This window comes from Labrus mixtus, chromosome 7 (genome assembly GCF_963584025.1).
Source record: "Labrus mixtus chromosome 7, fLabMix1.1, whole genome shotgun sequence".
NCBI lineage: Eukaryota > Metazoa > Chordata > Actinopteri > Labriformes > Labridae > Labrus > Labrus mixtus.
Genome location: NC_083618.1, coordinates 30,720,879 through 30,740,878, shown reverse-complemented (window position 1 = coordinate 30,740,878; position 20,000 = coordinate 30,720,879). Strand labels below are relative to the sequence as shown.

At 43.7% G+C, this 20,000-nt stretch overlaps 1 protein-coding gene across 1 annotated transcript in view; it reads right to left on the bottom strand.

The window, feature by feature from the left end:
* LOC132977252 (dedicator of cytokinesis protein 3-like) overlaps positions 1-20,000 on the bottom strand; it is a 190,149-nt gene that overhangs the window by 63,556 nt on the left and 106,593 nt on the right. Inside the window, exons 4-5 of the mRNA XM_061041719.1 lie at positions 17,680-17,735; positions 9,827-9,923 (exon numbers count right to left, since the gene is read on the bottom strand). Coding sequence (XP_060897702.1) covers positions 9,827-9,923; positions 17,680-17,735 — 153 coding nt within the window. The remainder of the gene's footprint in view (positions 1-9,826; positions 9,924-17,679; positions 17,736-20,000) is intronic.

Genomic DNA, 20,000 nt, shown 5'->3' with positions numbered 1-20,000 from the left:
GAGCATGTTCTTCTTCTCTCTAGTTCTTGACTAAAACAGCTTTTATACACAAGGGGAGGAGCCGGCCGTCCCGTCCATGTAAACACGGCTCTGACAACAACACAGCCAGCGGGACTCGAGCTTCTCCCTCATTGTAGACAGTCAGGACTCAGAGACACATTTACACAGGACAGACTGGATCTTTGATATATTTAAGTGGAACATGTCGATCATTCTTCCTTAAAATAAACCAGACTTCATTCGTACAGACTGTATTTTTCTCTTACAGTTGTCATGTTCCTGTTTTCTGTTGTTTTGATTTTTCAAATGGTTCATGGACCTTTGTCTCCTTATTCTGCCTCTAAACAGTTTAATAAAACTTTTTTATTGTCTTTTTTTCCTGAGACTTTGAGAACTTCGATGAGTCCAGACACTGAACTAAAGGTGTAAATAAATATTCAGTAAAGTGCAGGGAGGTAAACTTTGCCCTTCATTAAGACTCGTGAGGTCTTGGACACCACTTCCTCCAAGCTGTCGCAGAGTTTGGTGAAGGAAGCTCTTCTAGCGGGAGTGAAGCGTCACACAGAGAGCAATATGTGAGTCCTGTGCTTGGTGCAAACTCTAAAACTCGGCCGTGACCTAGTGTGAACCACAAACACACAGATACACACGCTCTCTAACACACTGCAAAGCCAGAAACAGGATGTGATGTCGGGGGTGCCAGCCGGTCGGGGCGGCGTGCTGTGTGGCGTTCAAGAGGTGAACAGAAGAAGGACAGTTTGCTCTCTGACTGAAAGAGACAATCAGCTTCATCAAGTTTATCTTCTTCTGTACAAAGTTAGATTTGTGGATTAATCTCTGCCCGTCGACATGAAGACAGACGGACAGAGCAGCCCAGATCGTACAAGTAACGAAGAAAAGTTAAAGACAGCTTTAACAACGTTTGGAGGGTTGTCATGGTAACAGAATTTTAAACTTCAATAAGTTACTAGTAAAAATCAAACAGTATCGACGACAACATAAATTGAAGTCTGAGGCACATATTGGATACTTTCTTGTTCTTAATCACAAAAAATGAAGGCGCTGGTGGAGCAGTGGTTAGTGCACGCGGCCTTGGTCCTCTAAGCGGGCGGGCCAGGTTCAAATCCCGCCTGTGGTTCCTTTCCCACGTCATTCCCTACTCTCTCTCTTCCTGATTTCCATCTCTATCCACTGTCCTGTCTCTCCATTAAAGTCACAAAAAGCCCAAAAAGAAATGAATAAAATGAAGGCACACTGAAGAGATGTCAGTGTCGATGACGTCATCTCTTCTGCTCTCTGCTTGTAAGAGAAAGAAAGGTATTTTTGCATCTTCATGAGAAGCCAAGAGAACTTGGGAAACATTATGACACCCTGCTGTCTCGCACCCTAAGCGAGAACACGCAATGAAGGGCACAAGGGTGGAAGTGTGGATATTTGGACAGGGCCGCAGTGTACAGAAATCTTACCTTTTATATTCAAACACAGAGACAAACTGATGAATAAAACTACATATCCTCAGTGAGGGATGTGTGTGTGAACTGAGCAGTTTATTAAAACAAATGTACATCAGTTAGTCATTAATAATGACAAAGAGACTCCTCAGAGACAGATTCCTCGTTACTGTTGAGAAAGATTTGATTGTTTTGTAAATGATGAAAAGAAGAACTTAACGCACTGAGCTGAGACATAAAAACAGAATCAGTAGCTTTTCAGACACTTTCCACTGAGGCAACAACAGCTACTGTACGCCAACAATGGCCTCGTCTCCTTGGCAACGATGGGTGAGTCACCGTGGTGAATATATGACAGTGCACTTACTGGAGTCTATAGATCCTGAACAGACAGAAACACACAGCTTTGTTTTCTTACATTATGGAGCAAAGCTGAAATCCACAAGTGTGCACAAAAACACACTTTGACTCTGTTTTAAACTCAATTACACACACACACACACACACACACACACACACACACACACACACACACACACACACACACACACACAGAATGACAGAAGATCTGATTTGAAAATGACACACACACTGCTGAGATGTTTTCAGATACTTACAGGTGTTACAGGATGATAAATCCACTTCGTTTATCTCCTCGCCTTCCTCCTGTTTTCTTTCTTTTGATTCTAGCTCTGCCAAGCCGCTACAAAGCACTCCAAAGCGGCAGACGACAAGAAAATCACAGCCTTCAGACGACTTGAGATCCAGTCACAACGTGCCGTAGAAACACTACCTCTCTCTCTCTCGCTGCTTTACCTAAACCTTCTGCGGTCTCCCTCCTTCCTCTGACCTGCTCCCTCAGTCTCCATCTTTCTCATCTTTCTTCATCTCTCCTCTCACACCCCCCCTCCACCCCCTCCCTCTCTCTCTCTCTTTCAGTCGCCCACCCACCCACGGGCCAGTCTGCAGCAGCGAGCGAGCGAGCTCCACTCCACTTTGGTGATGTTAGAGAGAGTGTGCAGGGAGCTGAGGTGTGTACACTGAAGATATACAGTGAGCTTGATGATAAAGATGTCTGACAGCAGGGCTCATATATCCTGAGGCTGCTGCCCACAGAGAGCCTTGAAATCCAGCGTGTGATGTTTGAGTGAACATAAAGATAGAAAGAGGGAGAGCAGACCCAGGAGACACAGACGAGAGAGGGAGAAAACAAACTCCTGTATTCTCTCTGGGCTTAGAAACAACACCTCGGTTCACCCTGCTCGGGCCGACGAGTCAAAGTGTGACCATGTCAGAACAGGATGGCGTTATGCATTTAACTCCTTTAACCTGGTCGGACTGTTTGCACCAAAACCACCAAGAAACCTGAACAAATACCAGCAGGGTCATGTTTTTTAAAGCAGCATTGTTATCATAAAAAAAGCCATTTTAGGCTTTTCTGCAGCCGTAGAGACACGAGACCTGCTGCACCGGCTGTGTGTAAATTCTGACTAAAGTTTGGGAGTGAAATCAACATTAACCCGTCTGTTCCTGCAGGGGGCGCTGGAGTCCCATCGATGGCGTCCCCTGTCTGTTCCTGCAGGGGGCGCTGGAGTCCCATCGATGGCGTCCCCTGTCTGTTCCTGCAGGGGGCGCTGGAGTCCCATCAATGGCGTCCCCTGTCTGTCCCTGCAGGGGGCGCTGGAGTCCCATCGATGGCGTCCCCCGTCTGTTCCTGCAGGGGGCGCTGGAGTCCCATCGATGGCGGTCTCCATGCTGGAAATTCTGTCTCAGTCTAACTTTCAGTCAACCTAACGACAGGCTGAGAGCTGGAGCTGAGGTGGGTTTTAAACCTCCTGACAAACCGTTACACCGCGCCCACCTGTCAATCAGGTCAGCTACACGCCTTATTGTGAATAACTCTTCTCCTTCATCAAATCAAAACTGATGAGTCATCAAAACATTCACCCCCCGTACAGTGTGTGTCCATCGAGACATGAGCTAATCACACCTATTTGGTTTTTTGAACCAGACTGTAAACATGTTCATCTCTGCTGTAAAAACAGACTTTTTAGAATGGGTGTGTATGTGACTTCCTGTGCTTCTGCAGCCAGCCTCTAGTGGACACTCCAGGAACTGCAGGATTTTACACTTCGGCTTAATTTTTCAACACCAGAGGATGTTTTTATTTTCCATTTCAACCAGCAACTCTTCTTAGTGTTGGATATCAGCTCTAAATTCAAGATGATGTTTGAAGGTTGTGGTAAGTTGACTTGTATACCGTGTAAACCCAGACACTGATCTTCAGTACTGACTCTACAAAACACACCTCCCTCGTATTTAATCCTTAAGAACCGACGACACAGAGACACAGTAACACAGAGAAATGTGTGTCAAAGGCCACAACCAGGGGTGATGTTTCAACACTGTTAGCTGTTAGCATCAGCGCAAAAAGCCGTCAATCAACCGACACAGAAAATGACTGCAAAGGTCTGCAGGGGAGACGAGGATCAGATCACCCGCTGTCGTAAACATACAGTAACACTGACAGAATCTGAGCTAAAGAAATGATGAATTCAAGTCTAATCACTAATCAATCAGAGTCCTCTTCAGCAAACATTAGCCTCGTGCATCACAAAGAGTCAAACTGAAAATATGAATACGTCTGTTTATTGTGAAGCTAAAAGAGACGGACGAAGACGGCCTCCTCCCACTGACTGTCAGCCCCCCTCCATCATTTCTATCTCTCATCCTGGCTTCACACACACACACACACACACACACACACACACACACACACACACACACACACACACACACACACACACACACACGTGTACTGTACATCCACACAAACTTGTTTGCACATTTCACTGCAGAGAAACATCTCCCTCTGCGTTCATCCCCGTCTTCACATCCTTCAATCATTGTTCCCCTGTCACCACTCGCTCTCCTCCTTCCTGTTCACACATCCATCCCGCCCACACACACACACACACACACACACACACACACACACACACACACACACACACACACACACACACACACACACACACACACACACACTCAGATATACACTTTCAGTCTTATCTCCTTCAACATCAGCTTGGGAGAGACAACAGAGACGGAGAAAATTGGGAAATTTTGAAAAAAAAAATGTAGGAGAAAGGAAGGAAGGGTGAAAGAGTAACGGAAAACAGATGGAAGAAGAAGATGAGAGAAAAGAGTCCCAATAATTGTTCTGTTATCATTTCAAGGCAGGACAAACCTTCAAAATAAAAGCCCAACAACTTTTATTTTAGAACGCAAAAATATGTAATTTCAAAAATACAATTAAAAATGTGATGAATCCTGATTAACTATTACAATTTAGAGATTATTGCAAATTTAAAATGTACATGGTTTGACAGCCCTCATGTATATATAGACAGACACACACAAATCCAGTAATGTCTGCATGTCCCGTGGCTCTGCACAAAAATCCTCACACACAATACTCTGGAGAGAGAGCGACAGGATGAGTGTGATCACAAAGAGGAACAGCAAAGTACACACACACACACACACACACACACACACACACACACACACATAATGAACATGTGTGTATTCCTATGTGCATTAATGTGTGTGTGTGTGTGTTTCTCCCTTGACAGATAGTCAGTGTGTGTGCGTGTGTGTGTGTGTGTGTGTCTTTGTCTTTCTGCTCTGCTGCATTCGTCACCTCTGGAGGCTTTGGTGCCACCGAACATCCATTTTCAGAGACTTCAGCACATTGACGTGTGTCTGCACTCGTTGAGTTCATCCATGTGTGAATGTGTTGTAGATCACCATGTGTGAAGTATATCACACACACATATATATATGAAGTATATCACACACACATATATATATGAAGTATATCACACACACATATATATATGAAGTATATCACACACACATATATATATATGAAGTATATCACACACACATATATATATATGAAGTATATCACACACACATATATATATGAAGTATATCACACACACATATATATATATGAAGTATATCACACACACATATATATATATGAAGTATATCACACACACATATATATATGAAGTATATCACACACACATATATATATATGAAGTATATCACACACACATATATATATGAAGTATATCACACATATATATATGAAGTATATCACACACATATATATGAAGTATATCAGTGTGTGCATGTATGCATCATCTGTGTGGATGTGAGAGGGAGAGCTGCAGAGGCTGTGTGACAATATCTAACGTGCATCCATACAGTACATGCATTTAATGTCAGTGTTTAGAATCATGTTCTCTTTTTTAATACAGGCTGTTTGAAAGTGTAGCGTTGTAGTCAAGACCACACTAACCGAGACCAAGACATACCCGAGACCAGAGAGCGCCGAGACTGAGACAAGACCAAGACATTTAGGGATCAGGACCAAGACGTGATGACGTGTAAAAGCAGTCTGTCCGTGGTGGTCTTGAACGGTCTGGAATTCAAATCATGAGTCTGCCCAGTCTGAGACGAGAAGATCTCAGAAGATCTAAAGATGCTTTCAATTCATAGACGAAACCGAGACCTTCAAATAATGGTCTCGAGACCAAGACCGATTTTATTTATTTTAATTTTTTTTAAAGATTTATTTTTGGGCTTTTTGTGCCTTTAATGTAGAGATAGGACAGTAGATAGAGTCGTAAATCAGGGAGAGAGAGAGGGAGAGAGAGAGAGAGAGAGAGAGAGAGAGAGAGGGGGGATTGACATGCGGGAAAGGAGCCACAGGCTGGATTCTAACCCGGGCCACCCGCTTGGAGGAGCAAAGCCTCCATACATGGGGAAGCTCTAACCACTGCACCACCAGCGCCCCACCAAGACCGATTTGGAACACTACAGGGTTAGGGTTACTACTAAAATGAATTCAAATGAAAACAGGAATGCTCATGAAGCAGAGTGTCACGAGCTTTAGCATCAAACTTTTTCTGCAACTTACATAAAAAAAATGTTTGGTGGACAAATTTACAATTATAAGACAAACTGTGTGAGAATCAGCCATCTTTGATTCTGTATTTATTCTATTTTCAACTCTTCTTCTTCTTCCTATAAATCTTCACTGAGATCATTTGCAACACTTCACTTCCTGCCCTTGTTTGTTCTTCGCCCTCATTAGTCCCGCCTCCGTGCCATTAGTCTCACCTCTGCCTGATTAGCTTCACCTCTGAAGCGTTTCATTTCTGCTGTTCCTCTTCCTGCCTCAGTTATTCCTCCTTTCTCAGTGTTTCTTGGCATTTACATTTTCATTTGTTAGCCTGCACTGGACTGCCTCCCCTGGTTTCCCCCCCTCTCCTGCTCGACATGACTCTGTGTGCTTGTCTTATTACTTTCTGAGTAATAAAGTGACTCGAGCTGTAGCGTCTTTCTTTTGCATCATCTCTCCTGTGTTCCTGTCTCTCTGACTGTAGCCTACGTAAAAGATTCATTTCTAATTCCAGCATCTTTATTTAGACTCCACAGATGATGGACTGCACTGTTTCCTGTTAGTCAGAGTCCCTGGGTTTTTACATCAGCTAAAACTAATGAATAATATCTTTAATACAAATGATTATGACAAGCTTTTTAAGCATGGTTAATTGCTTGTTATCGCGTGAGAACATCCTCCTCTATTAGCAACAACCTTTTGAATAATATCGTCTCCTTGTTTCTTATCGAGCTCCACAGCATCCTTGTTTCTTATCGAGCTCCACAGCATGAAACTGTTACATCATCGTCTCTCTTTCTTCATCCCTTTATCTCTTTGTCTTCACCGTTATTTAAAGCACCAATCAGTGAGATGTGTAGAGAGTGAGATGATAAAGGTATCTTACTATCTGATCATTAAGGAAACATGTTGAAGTGCTGGCTTCTCTGACAACAATGCAGCAGCCAGTATGTCCTCCTTCTAACTTTAGATTCTGCTCCTGAATGCTCTGGATTTGTTTGGACCAGAGAAGGTAGACGCTTTTAAGACACGCCCCCACACGGCCTTTTTGGATGCCCCTCGGTTTGTCAGATATGAGAGCAGTTATCAGGTCAACAGGTGTTGCAGTGATGGAAACGGGCAAGAGAAGTGGTTCAGATAGAAGTGATTGTACCTGACCTAAAAAGCCTCTGCATGTTTCTAATAAGCTCCACGAGCAGAAACGTGCTCAAACTAGGATCAATATTGGAGATGCTTTTGAAAAATGGAGAGAGGTTAGAACACAGAAAGGTTTACAGACCCATGCAGAGCTGGATAAACACTGAAGCTTCAGAGTCCACCACATGGTGACCTGAGTGAGGAGGGGGGGGGACAGCTCTCTATGATGTTTAGAATTTAGACTGCAGTACTCATTTTAAACACTAGGTGTCAGAGTTACATACTGCTCCTTTAATTTAAAGATTTATATTATGGGGATTTTTCCTTTATTCAATGGGACAGTGGATAGATTAGGAGAGAGAGAGAGAGCGGGGAATGACATGCAGGAAAGGAGCCACAGGTCGGACTCGAACCTGGCTGACCTAACCTCCAGGACATCTGAGCCCACATATTGCTCCTTTAAAGTTATCTTATGAATCTGAACATGTACTGTTCCATAAGAACAACGTGTATCAAACATGAAAGGCAGTCGTCATCATCATATATATATATAAATATCTTAAAGTACATCTCTCTCTCGACCTCTCAGTCTATTCATCCAGCCACTCAAACAGGAGCACGTCTGTCTGCAGGATTTGTACATTAGAGTATTAATGCTTTTTCTGAGACATAATGTGACGTCTGTCGGCACGGACACAGAAAACCTGCAGAACCTCACAAGTCTTTGTGTCTTTACCTCGCTGCAGAGCAAAGACAGAAGTCTGAATAAAAGAGGAAACAAAGCAGGACAAGAAGGAGAGGCTAAAGAGGACAGTGACTGATTGAAACAAGATTCAAGCCACGTCAGATTTCTGTCTCTTTACATTTCAGAGAAGAAGGACATGCAGAGCTTTAAAGACAAACAGATGTCATACACATGAATGCAAACAAGTGCAACAGAGAAAGAAGAAGAGAGAGAGAGAGAGAGAGATAATGATGCCTGGACAGAGAGAATAAACACATCTGTAAGAGAGAAACTTATAGTGTCAGCACAGAGATGAAACTGTCAGCCTCCTCTATAATGATCTGTAATTTACATCCAGAGACATTTCTATCATATCTTTACATCTGAATGTCTCCTGTCAGCCTGAACTCCAAGAACATGACAAGAGTATTTATTCTTATGAGTGTCACAGCGAGCGCTAATGAGCGGGAGGGGAGGGGAGGGGGGGGTTAGGTGCAAGAGGCGGACAAAAGCTGCAATCCCCTGTGTCCTGCATTGTTGTGTTAGCATGCTAACGTTAGCGCTCTTTAGTTAGCTCGTAGCTTCACATTAGCTGTGTCCTGCATTGTTGTGTTAGCATGCTAACGTTAGCGCTCTTTAGTTAGCTCGTAGCTTCACATTAGCTGTGTCCTGCATTGTTGTGTTAGCATGCTACTGTTAGCGCTCTTTAGTTAGCTCGTAGCTTCACATTGTTGTGTTAGCATGCTAATGTTAGCGCTCTTTAGTTAGCTCGTAGCTTCACATTTCATGTAAACTGACACAGAATGAGCGTGATCTAAAAACTCTTACTAACATCCAAATAATCAGTGAGTATGTTCTTCTTCTCTCTAGTTCTTGACTAAAACAGCTTTTATACACAAGGGGAGGAGCCGGCCGTCCCGTCCATGTAAACACAGCTCTGACAACAACACAGCCAGCGGGACTCGAGCTTCTCCCTCAGTGTAGACAGTCATGACTCAGAGACACATTTACACAGGAGAGACTTTATGATTTATTTATGTCTTCTTTTAATCAAATAAATGATGTTTACTTTGTTTTTTCTACATATTTTGAAGTCAGTCTTTAAAGTATCCTCAGCTGCTTCATCATATCCATAAAACTCACCAGGTCAAAGGTTATGTAAGCTGTGTTAGTTCTGCTCTGGCTGTTTTAGTTTTTGACTGTTTTTAACTGGATTATGTAAACAAAGATGGAGTCAGCAGCTGCTGGGGGGGGGGGGGGGGGGGGGGGGGTCACCTCCTTTAACACTGAGTGTAACGGAGCTGAATGGCGTCATTAATGTCCGAATAAAACAAGATGATGAGAAAGAGAGGAGCCTTCTGTTGCATGACCGCTCGAGCTGCTTTAGTTTTTACATTCGATCAGTTTAATCAGGATTATGCAAACAAAGGTCTGTCGGGGTTAATGACCTCAACATGACTCGTTGTGACGGGACACGGGTCCTGTTGGGCTCGGCTTGTTTGCACGAGGATCGTGATGTAAGAAAACACTCACCACATAGAGCTGCTTCCACAGTAAGGCCCACTCCTGCAGCGTTGACGTCACCTCGGTAACGATGGGGTCTTCGAGGGGCACCACGGTCTCATGAGGCCTGAGAGGGGAACGCACACAGACACTGAGTTTAACCACTGGTAACAAGTGAAGCTCCACTTGAAGACACAACGAGCAGCGTGTCGAGCACACAAACACACGAGACCAGAAGTAAACACACACACACACACACACACACACACACACACACACACACACACACACACACACACTCACACACACACACACACACACACACACACACACACACACACACACACACTCACACACACACACACACACACACACACACACACACACACAGACTCATTAAAGCGCTGACCCTCCATTGTGTTGCTTTACATTCAGTTAGGCTTCAACAATAGTGAGTTACAGTGGATTGTGTTCAGGCGTGTCAGAGTGACAGTCCACTGCACCACAGAAGAAGAACAACAAACAAGTGAAGAAGCCTCAGACTCAGATATAAATGTCAGGACCTTTGATGTGTAGTTCATCTCAACAAATGTTCACTCTCATAGAAAAAGACACTCGTGAACGGAGCAAAAAATGGTGAATAATTACATCCTCACTTTTATATTTTATTCTAAAGTCGAACATTCAAGCAAACCTGGGGGAGAAAGTTCTCATCTGAAATGCAATGAGCCGTTCAAATTCAAAATATAAAGTCCATCAGTGCAATGTGATCCAGCAGAGGGCGCTCTCAGCGTAATTCGACCATTTCATGCACTCTTGACCTCAGTGAATGAAGACAGTGATGTCGAGGTTAAAGCAGCGGGGGAGAGAATCAGATTCAGATCCACACGAGGGAGACTCGTCTCTCTGCAGACAGCAGCACACTGCTTCAGAGAAGAGAGAGAGAAACAGGGTCGCTACAAACCCACTAATATTTGTGTTTACCACGAAGCTCTGTGTGCTCGGAATGGTCGTTCTCATCTGCAGGTACTGTGACCACAAAGAGAGCTGCACTCGATCCCGATCGAGTTTACAGACTCGTGTTTCTGCCGAATAATATCAAAAAACAAAACATTTTAGATACGATAAAATGAAGTGTAATGTTTTGGGTCAGTGCGTTGGTGGGGGGTCGAATGTGTTTGAACCATAGTATTAATAATAATAATAATATGAATGTTTGAAGCCTGAGTGACGTCCCCGTCTGTTCCTGCAGGGGGCGCTGGAGTCCCATCGATGGCGGTCTCCATGCTGGAAATGCTGTCTCAGTCTAACTTTCAGTCAACCTAACGACAGGCTGAGAGCTGGAGCTGAGGCGGGTTTTAAACCTCCTGACAAACCGTTACACCGCGCCCACCTGTCAATCAGGTCAGCTACACGCCTTATTGTGAATAACTCTTATCCTTCATCAAATCAAAACTGATGAGTCATCAAAACATTCACCCCCCGTACAGTGTGTGTCCATCGAGACATGAGCGAATCACACCTATTTGTTTTTTTGAACCAGGCTGTAAACATGTTAATCTCTGCTGTAAAAACTGTCTTTTTAACTTTTTAGAATGGGTGTGTATGTGACTTCCTGTGCTTCTGCAGCCAGCCTCTAGTGGACACTCCAGGAACTGCAGGATTTTGCACTTCCGCATTGGCTTCATTTTTAAAGACCGGAGGTTGCCGCTTGGTTTGAACGTTACGAGTCATATTGTAAGTTGGTGACAGCACTAATCCTCCCCGTTTGGAAGCTTATTGTATTCATCGACCAAAATAACAAGTACATCCCATACTGTATCTCGTAATAACAGGACCTCGTCATTATGAGACCTGCTCACTCGGTGACAACATGCCAACGCCACAGAAAGGCCGAGGAATCGATCCAGGAACCTCCTCGCTGTGAGGCGACAGCACCGCTCTGCAGCCCGACACAAACACGGACATAAAAGAGGAACACACCCACACAGCAGCTGCAGAAATAAACTAGCCTTACAAGACTTCTTCTTCTGCAGTGAGTAATGGGTTACGTGCTAACCCTCCTCATGTTTCCAAACTAAGAACTGCTGTAACACCTGAAGACAGGACCTCAGCTCACCTCCCCGCCTTAAAAATCACTGTTCACCCTCTCCCCCCTCCTCTTTACAGACTTCTGAACATCGGGGAGTTGTTCGCTAAAATTGAAAGCTGAGTCACTCAGCCCTGCAGTCAGGAATAATGGAGTACCACACACACATCTCTTCTTCTTCTCTCTTTGACTCTCAGCTTGTTACTCTCCCGTATTCTTCTCTCTCTCCCTCCCTCCATCTCATAACTGATTAATTAATAAAAGCAGTGTGCCAGATAAGCCGATCTCCCTGCTGAGCTGTCGCTGCCGGCCGCCTGCTGATTTCACCCACATTAGTTACACTTGTTTCTGTCACACTTCTCCTCCTCTTTTCCTCTGTTCTACTTTTCACTCCAGCTAATCCTCCCCTCCTTTTCCCCCTCCCTCATTCAGTTTTCTCTTTGTCCTGGCACATTTCCATCATCCCTCTCACTCAGCGCTCTTCTTCTCTCCAGGTTTTTCCCCCTCTATCCACTCTTTCTATTTTTTTTCACTCCTGCTTATTCCCATTCTTCTCTCCCCTCTCCCCTCTCTCGTTTCTCGCTCTCCTCCATCGTCTCCGTTCATCATTTTCCCCTCCTGCACTCTTTATCTCCCCAGCTCTCATTCCTCTTCCTCCTTCACCTCACCTGACTTCTCTCTCACATAGTTATTTTTCCTTTTGTGCGTAAATGTGCATCCGTATTCCCTCCGTGCATATACAACCTTCTCCTATCTCTCTCTTTGAATGTCTCTCTTCCCCACGCTCACATTTCTGTCCTCTATCAGTTTAAAGATACCCCCCCCTCCATCCTAATATTTATATATATATCTCTACAGTATGCCCAGAATCCCAACTCTCTCTTTTATGTATGTTCAACACGTGCTCACTCCCAGCTCATCAAATACTGCAGCTTATTGGTTTGTTGCCCTAAGCTTCAAAATAACAATCTATTAAAATCAGACCTAAAAAGAATGATGTTCATATAAGCTGTAAATGTTAAGTCTTAAATCTATAATGTGTTTATCAAGTTGCTTCAGTTTTTGAGCACCTTAAAGGAGCAGTATGTAACTCTGACCCCTAGTGTTTAAAATGAGTACTGCAGTCTAAACTCTAAACATCATAGAGAGCTGTCTCCCCCCTCCCCCCTCCTCTCTAGAGTCCATGCTCACTCAGGTCACCATGTGGTGGACTCTGAAGCTTCAGTGTTTATCCAGCTCTGCATGGGTCTGTAAACCTTTCTGTGTTCTAACCTCTCTCCATTTTTCAAAAGCATCTCCAATATTGATCCTAGTTTGAGCACGTTTCTGCTCGTGGAGCTTATTAGAAACATGCAGAGGCTTTTTAGGTCGGGTACAATCACTTCTATCTGAACCACTTCTCTTGCCCGCTTCCATCGCTGCAACACCTGTTGACCTGATAACTGCTCTCATATCTGGCAAACCGAGGGGCGTCCAAAACGGCCGTGTGGGTGGGTTGCCTTAAAAGCGCCTACCTTCTCTGGTCCAAACAAATCCAGAGCATTCAGGAGCAGAATCTAAAGTTACTTTAACAAAAAGTAAATATTTAACCTTAATAAAACATGTGTTAAAATGTTCTTCTGTTGAGTCCATGGAGAATATTAAAAAATCCAAATGTGTGGATTAGATGCAGGTTCTTCTTCAGCCCACAAACCAACATGGTGTCAGAGCTGAGATCCATCAAACTCCATATGATGACTTTAACCAGCGGGTCAGGTGCAGGACAGCAGGCGTTTGTCCTCGGTGACATTGATGTGAGCTGACAGTGTAAACATCTACACGTGTTCACGCTGGGCTTCCAAACTAACATCTACAGTATACTACTGTACGAGGGTACAGACACTGACAGTACTGTAAACATGCTATAATAGCAATAAGTTGTATATTACATTATTTAACTAAGTAAATCTTCCAAAGTTCCAGATTTGATCTAACAGTAAAAATAACTTTAACAGAGAATGGCATCTCTTTTGTGTCCACAGAGTGCCCGCTCGCCCGTTTTCAGCACTATGTAACTTTTGCAGCGGGTCATGCTAATCTAGCGAGAAGTGCTTCTTTCCTGCACCAGTTCACACAGCAGCCTTCAGCTACAAAGCAGACAGTTAGCCCGTCTCTGGACTGTTTGATACGACGCTAAGGCTAAGAGGAACGGGACGGTGATAGATGAAGCTAAGAGGAGAAAAAAAGTGAGAGAGAGACCGAGGAAGAAATCTGACTAGAGTAAATATCCGACATGCTTTACACGTTGGCGAGAGCTTCCAGAAACAGGAGGCTGGAAGCTTGACGCTGAGCTGACTATGATGCTGTTGGACAGGTGAGTTACAGCGTAAACTCCACATGCAAACAGTTTACAAACGTTGGGCTGTAGACGCTAGCAGAGTCGTATTTGTGCAAAATCTGGTAATATTAGTGCACCGGGTCAGTGGACACGGTTCTTCGCCTGATGTTATTGAGACGTTCTGCTTGTCAACAAACACACGTTGTTGATGATGGGGAGGCGTAACGGCACTATGTGTGCTTTAAGACAGCGCATTTACACTCAGAGACCTTCGCTGGGTGCCCAAGTGGACTGAAATGAATTCCTGTTGTTACTTTAATGTTTGGAGAAAGACGTCTTTAAAGAGTAAACTATGATTAACTGTTTTCAGAAGCGAGATGTTAACCAGGACTGACCCATCCATTCAAAAAGAGTGTTCAGTGCACAGAACATTACATCACTTCTTTCATATTTAAACCGACTGCATTTCAGTATAATCAATGGGAAGAAACAAAACAAAGCAAGTCTGTTTTACTCTGAAGGAAAGGCAAACTGCAGCACATTCTCAAGCATCAGTTAAACAAAGAAATGGACGACAGAGAAAATCCTCCTGGGGGAAAAGAAAGTCTTTAACCTCCCTGGTGCAGAACCTTTCCTTATGCTGCACACCTGCATGAGAGTCTGGGTGACACTTAAAGTAATCTCAGGTGACGGAGCTCACTGGAGCTTCAAATCCCACCTCAGGGAACTGACACCAACAGGAGACGTTTGTTTAGCCGGAGATGTTAGAGGGGGGGGGGGGGGGGGCATGCAGGACTTCACGCTGATTTGATTTCCTCAAACCGTCATGTTGGTGTTTTTTAAAACGTCTTTTATAAACGTGTGCTTGTTCTGTTTGTGACAGCGTCTTGTGTGAGTCTGTGAACGCAGCATGTGTGTGTGTGTGTGTGTGTGTGTGTGTGTGTTGATTTGTTTGTCTCTGTGGGTGTGATCTGCAGTGCGGGGGTGCTGTTTTCTGATATTTATAAATGTCAGCTCGGAGTGTGTTTATCCTGCAGAGAAGCAGACAGCTGGTGAGGCCGTCGTCTTCACATCATCCCCACAACTTGACGCAGTGTTGAAGCTGAAGGCTGCTGAACATCTGCGTTCACCTCCGTTTAAAATCAATAAATCACATTAAAAAACATGTTTCACTTAAAGATATAGAGACGTGCATGTCTCAATGTGATGATCTGAACAAATCAGACCCTGAACATGACTGGCAGCTTCTTCCCACCGTGTGTTTGGAGGTTTAAAGACCAACAAGATGAAAGAGAAGACAGATTTATGAACATTAAAATGTATGTGTCAGACCCACAGACTGTAAATATTAACGGACAAAGCCTGACGTCATCCATCTGTGACTTTAAATACAGAACAGCTGCAGTAACAGATTCAGTTTAGTGTGTGTTGTGTGTGAGTAGGTCAGGTTTCATTTTGTCACTCAAGACTTTACTGTAATAATGGAGATAATCCTCTAATTGAGTCTGAATTGTTTTACTGTTTAGACTTCAGCTGTGAAATTAATTCAGAGCTTTATTTAAAGCACCAATCAGTGAAATGATAAAGTTATCTTACTATCTGATCATTAAGGAAACATGTTGAAGTGCTGACAACAATGCAGCAGCCAGTATGTCCTCCTTCTAACTTTAGATTCTGCTCCTGAATGCTCTGGATTTGTTTGGACCAGAGAAGGTTTTAAGGCGACCCCCCCCACACGGCCGTTTTGGACGCCCCTCTGTTTGCCAGATGTGAGAGCAGTTATCAGGTCAACAGGTGTTGCAGCGATGGAAGCGGGCAAGAGAAGTGGTTCAGATAGAAGTGATTGTACCCAACCTAAAAAGCCTCTGCATGTTTCTAATAAGCTCCACGAGCAGAAACGTGCTCAAACTAGGATCAATGTTGGAGATGCTTTTGAAAAATGGAGAGAGGTTAGAACACAGAAAGGTTTACAGACCCATGCAGAGCTGGATAAACACTGAAGCTTCAGAGTCCACCACATGGTGACCTGTGTGAGGAGGGGGGGGGGGGGGGGGGGAGACAGCTCTCTATGATGTTTAGAATTTGGACTGCAGTACCCATTTTAAACACTAGGGGTCAGAGTTACATACTGCTCCTTTAAGGTGCTCAAAAACTGAAGCAACTTGATAAACACATTATAGATTTAAGACTTAACATTTACAGCTTATATGAACATCATTCTTTTTAGGTCTGATTTTAATAGATTGTTATTTTGAAGCTTAGGGCAACAAACCAATAAGCTGCAGTATTTGATGAGCTGGGAGTGAGCACGTGTTGAACATACATAAAAGAGAGAGTTGGGATTCTGGACATACTGTAGAGATATATATAGAAATATCAGGATAGAGTTACATAGTGCTCCTTTAATTCAGCTGAATTCTCTCCTTACACACTAAATAGCGCCTAAATGAAAACAAGAGCAGTGAAGCCTGCACACTTTCTCTCTACAGACACACAAACACACACTCTTTAGAACACAGCCACACACATTTATTCATGATATTTCCAAACACATGGTCGGTATTCTCTAACTATATGTGTCATCGTGCACCAGCCGCCCGGTTCAGTCCAACACTCTCTGTCTCTGTGCATTAACAAGTCTCTGTTTGGCCTGCAGGGCCTCTTCAAACAGTTGAGGAGTCACTAATTCCAATTAATTTACTCTCCCTGCCTCTAATTAAAAAACTCTTATGCAAATGGAGTCACGCTCTGTAACTCTGATTCATCATAAGTTAGCAAAAACAGAAAAGGCTTTTCCAATGATTATGTAAATGTATTAAAATATGTACTCATGAACTTGGAAGAGAATCAGAAAAGAGGAGGTTCATACTTTATTTAGAGAGAATGGGACTCAAAAACAACTGATCCCAACAGAAAACAGGAATTAATCAAATTAGCTCTTAAATGTCTTCAGCTACAAGAAGAGACGAAGCCTCGGAGCTGTGGAGAGTCTAAATATTAACTCATGTGTGGTAGCTTCAAAGCTCCTCCGCCTGTGTTCTTAGACCGTCCTAACGGTGTTTGAAATGGTTTCAGGATGCTGAAGAGTGTTTGTGAGGGGATTAAGAGTTCTCTATCACAGCTTTACTTCACAGAGAAATCCAGAGTGCCAAAGAGACGGTGTGTTTGAGGGCTTCAGAGGTAGAAACAGATCTGGATCCTTTCCATCTCTGAGGCGAGCGAAACCACGGGAGGAAGTGAGTGAGGGAAGAGATCGTGATTCTGTGTGTGTGTGTGTGTGTGTGTGTGTGTGTGTGTGTGTGTGTGTGTGTGTGTGTGTGTGTGTGTGTGTGGAAGACGCTCTAACAGTGAACAGCTGAGTGAGTTAACTTTCCCTCCAGCAGGGGGAGCTATGACTACCTTCTGTCACTAAACTGTGAAGAGTAAAACCAGAGAGAGAGAGATGGTTGGTTTAGTTAAAGAGTTTGGTAAACTTACCCTCGGTTGGTGACGACGGCTTTCTTCAGGTGGATGTAGCTGGCTGGGAAAACTCCCTGCAGAGACACAGAAGACAGCTGTGAGAACTACAAATACCGTTCAGATGAACACACATCTCAAACCGTTCATTTCATGTTTGTGTCTTTTTAGGGACACACGTCAGCACTGTTAGAGTGATAGGATGTATTTTTATTCTGCTTTTGAGCACTGAATCTTTTCAGTCACATAATCCACACAAAGGTGGATGGTTCAGATGGTTCAGGTTCAGGTTCAGGTTCCGGTTCAGGTTCAGGTTCAGGTTCAGATGACTTTATGTATCCCAGAGGTGCAGCTCATTTTCACAGCCTATCGAGTCTTATTAAAAGAAATCTAAACAAACAAACAAACAGTCACAGCAGCAGTCAGATGATTACACAACAGATCAGCACATATGAAGTATAAATCCAGCTTTAGAGTATCTGTGTAACTTTGATTTAAACATCAGTGAATACATATTAAAACAAAGTGACATGTTAATGATTTGTTGTCTTCTCCTGATGCTAGCTCAACATGGACTTGCATACATTAACTCTGTAAGCTTTTAGTCACATACAAATGTTCTTCATGACAAAACTCCAAAATCCTTGAAATCCACCCTAACAGGAAGTGTCAGGCTGCACAGAGTCTGACTGTGTTCAGCTTAAACTAAAGTGACAAAACTTCTCCAGTCAGTTGCCAAACAGAGGGTTAGTAAAGTTGATTCCAGGTTTCTGCCTCTGCTGCTCGCTGACCAGTTAAACAGACTGAACACATGTAGAGTGAAGACGACCCTGCACAACACTGCTACTGCACACACTGAGTCTCAGAGGTGCACTGTTCAATTATTCATGGAGGGTAGGCTGAAGGTTATAATGAAGCTGCTCTAACATGCAGGCTGGGAGGATTCATTTGTTTGAATATAACACACATTACAGATAAAACTACAATTCTACAGTTCACTAAGCAGACGAAAACTAAAAACATTTTTGTTCTTTCTCTGCTGGAAAACAGAGGATTGCTCTCTCGGGGTCTAGTTCACGAGTGAGGGTAGGATGGACCGTGAGGTTAACAGGCGGATTGGCTCGGCGTCGGCAGGGATGTAGGCGTTGTGTTGGACCGTCGTGGTGAAGAGGGGGCGGAGCCTGAAGGCAAAGCTCTCGATTTACCGGTCGATCTACGTTTCCGACCCTCACCTGTGGTCATGATCTGTGTGTAGTGACCCAAAGAATAAGATCCAATCGGCTGAAATGAGTTTCCTCTGGAGGGTGTCTGGGCTCAGCCTTAGAGAGAGGGGGCGGAGCTTAGACATTCAGGAGGAGCTCTGAGTGGAGTCTCTACTCATTCACATTGAAAGGAGCCAGTTGAGGTGGTTCAAGGATCTAATTAGGAACCTCCTGGACACCTCGTTTTGGAAGTTCTCTGCAGGGTTTAGATTTCCCGCCTGGCCTTGGAAGACCTTGGAATCCCTGAGGAGGAGCTGGAAAACGTTGCTGGGGAGAGGAAGCGCTTGCTGCCAACGCGACCTGACTTCTGATAGCGGAAGAAGATGGACGGATGATTTGTTGTTAAATTTCTTACTTACAGGAGCTTTAATTTCCATGACATGACATCTACCTTATTTAAACTCAACTGTTGTGTTTACTTTAAAACTCTCATCTTGATTCATTTATTCTTTGGAGTGATAAATAACAGCTGGACAGTCTGTGAAGAGGGAGCATAATTAGCTGTTTTAGTTTCAGGAGATTTATTATGTGTTTGGATCAGAACCACAAAAAGAGTTTTCAGGCCTGAGGATGCAGTTTGTTTGTGCGTTAATAAAAAACATGTTTGTGTTAGCGCTCGCTTCATCGTGTTAATTGACAGTCTTGAAGATTTCTCCCTCATGAGCTCCTTTCAAATCTGCTCTCCTGAAAATGTTCTAGATCATTTTCAGGACGACTGCTGCTGAAATCCTCCTGATGGGATTGTTCACACGTGCACTGGCTCCAGGTGAATTCTCCTGATTATATCCTGCTGTGTTCTCACATCAGCTCACTCTGACTTTCTGCAGAATCAATACGAGGAGGCTGGAGGAGAAACTTCAGGCTGTTTGTGTTCACACATGACGCTCGGCCTGGAAACATCAGGAGTTTTGTGCAGGTGTGAAAGCACAACAAGATGCTTCATGAAGATTTCTTGGTTACATGTTTGTCACAAAGTTTCACAGAGACGCTCCTGCTCCTCAACTTGCTCGAGCATCGTTACTTTTTAAATCACTTAATTTCTCCTTTAAAGTTGCAAAGCAGCAGATGTGAGACGCTGCG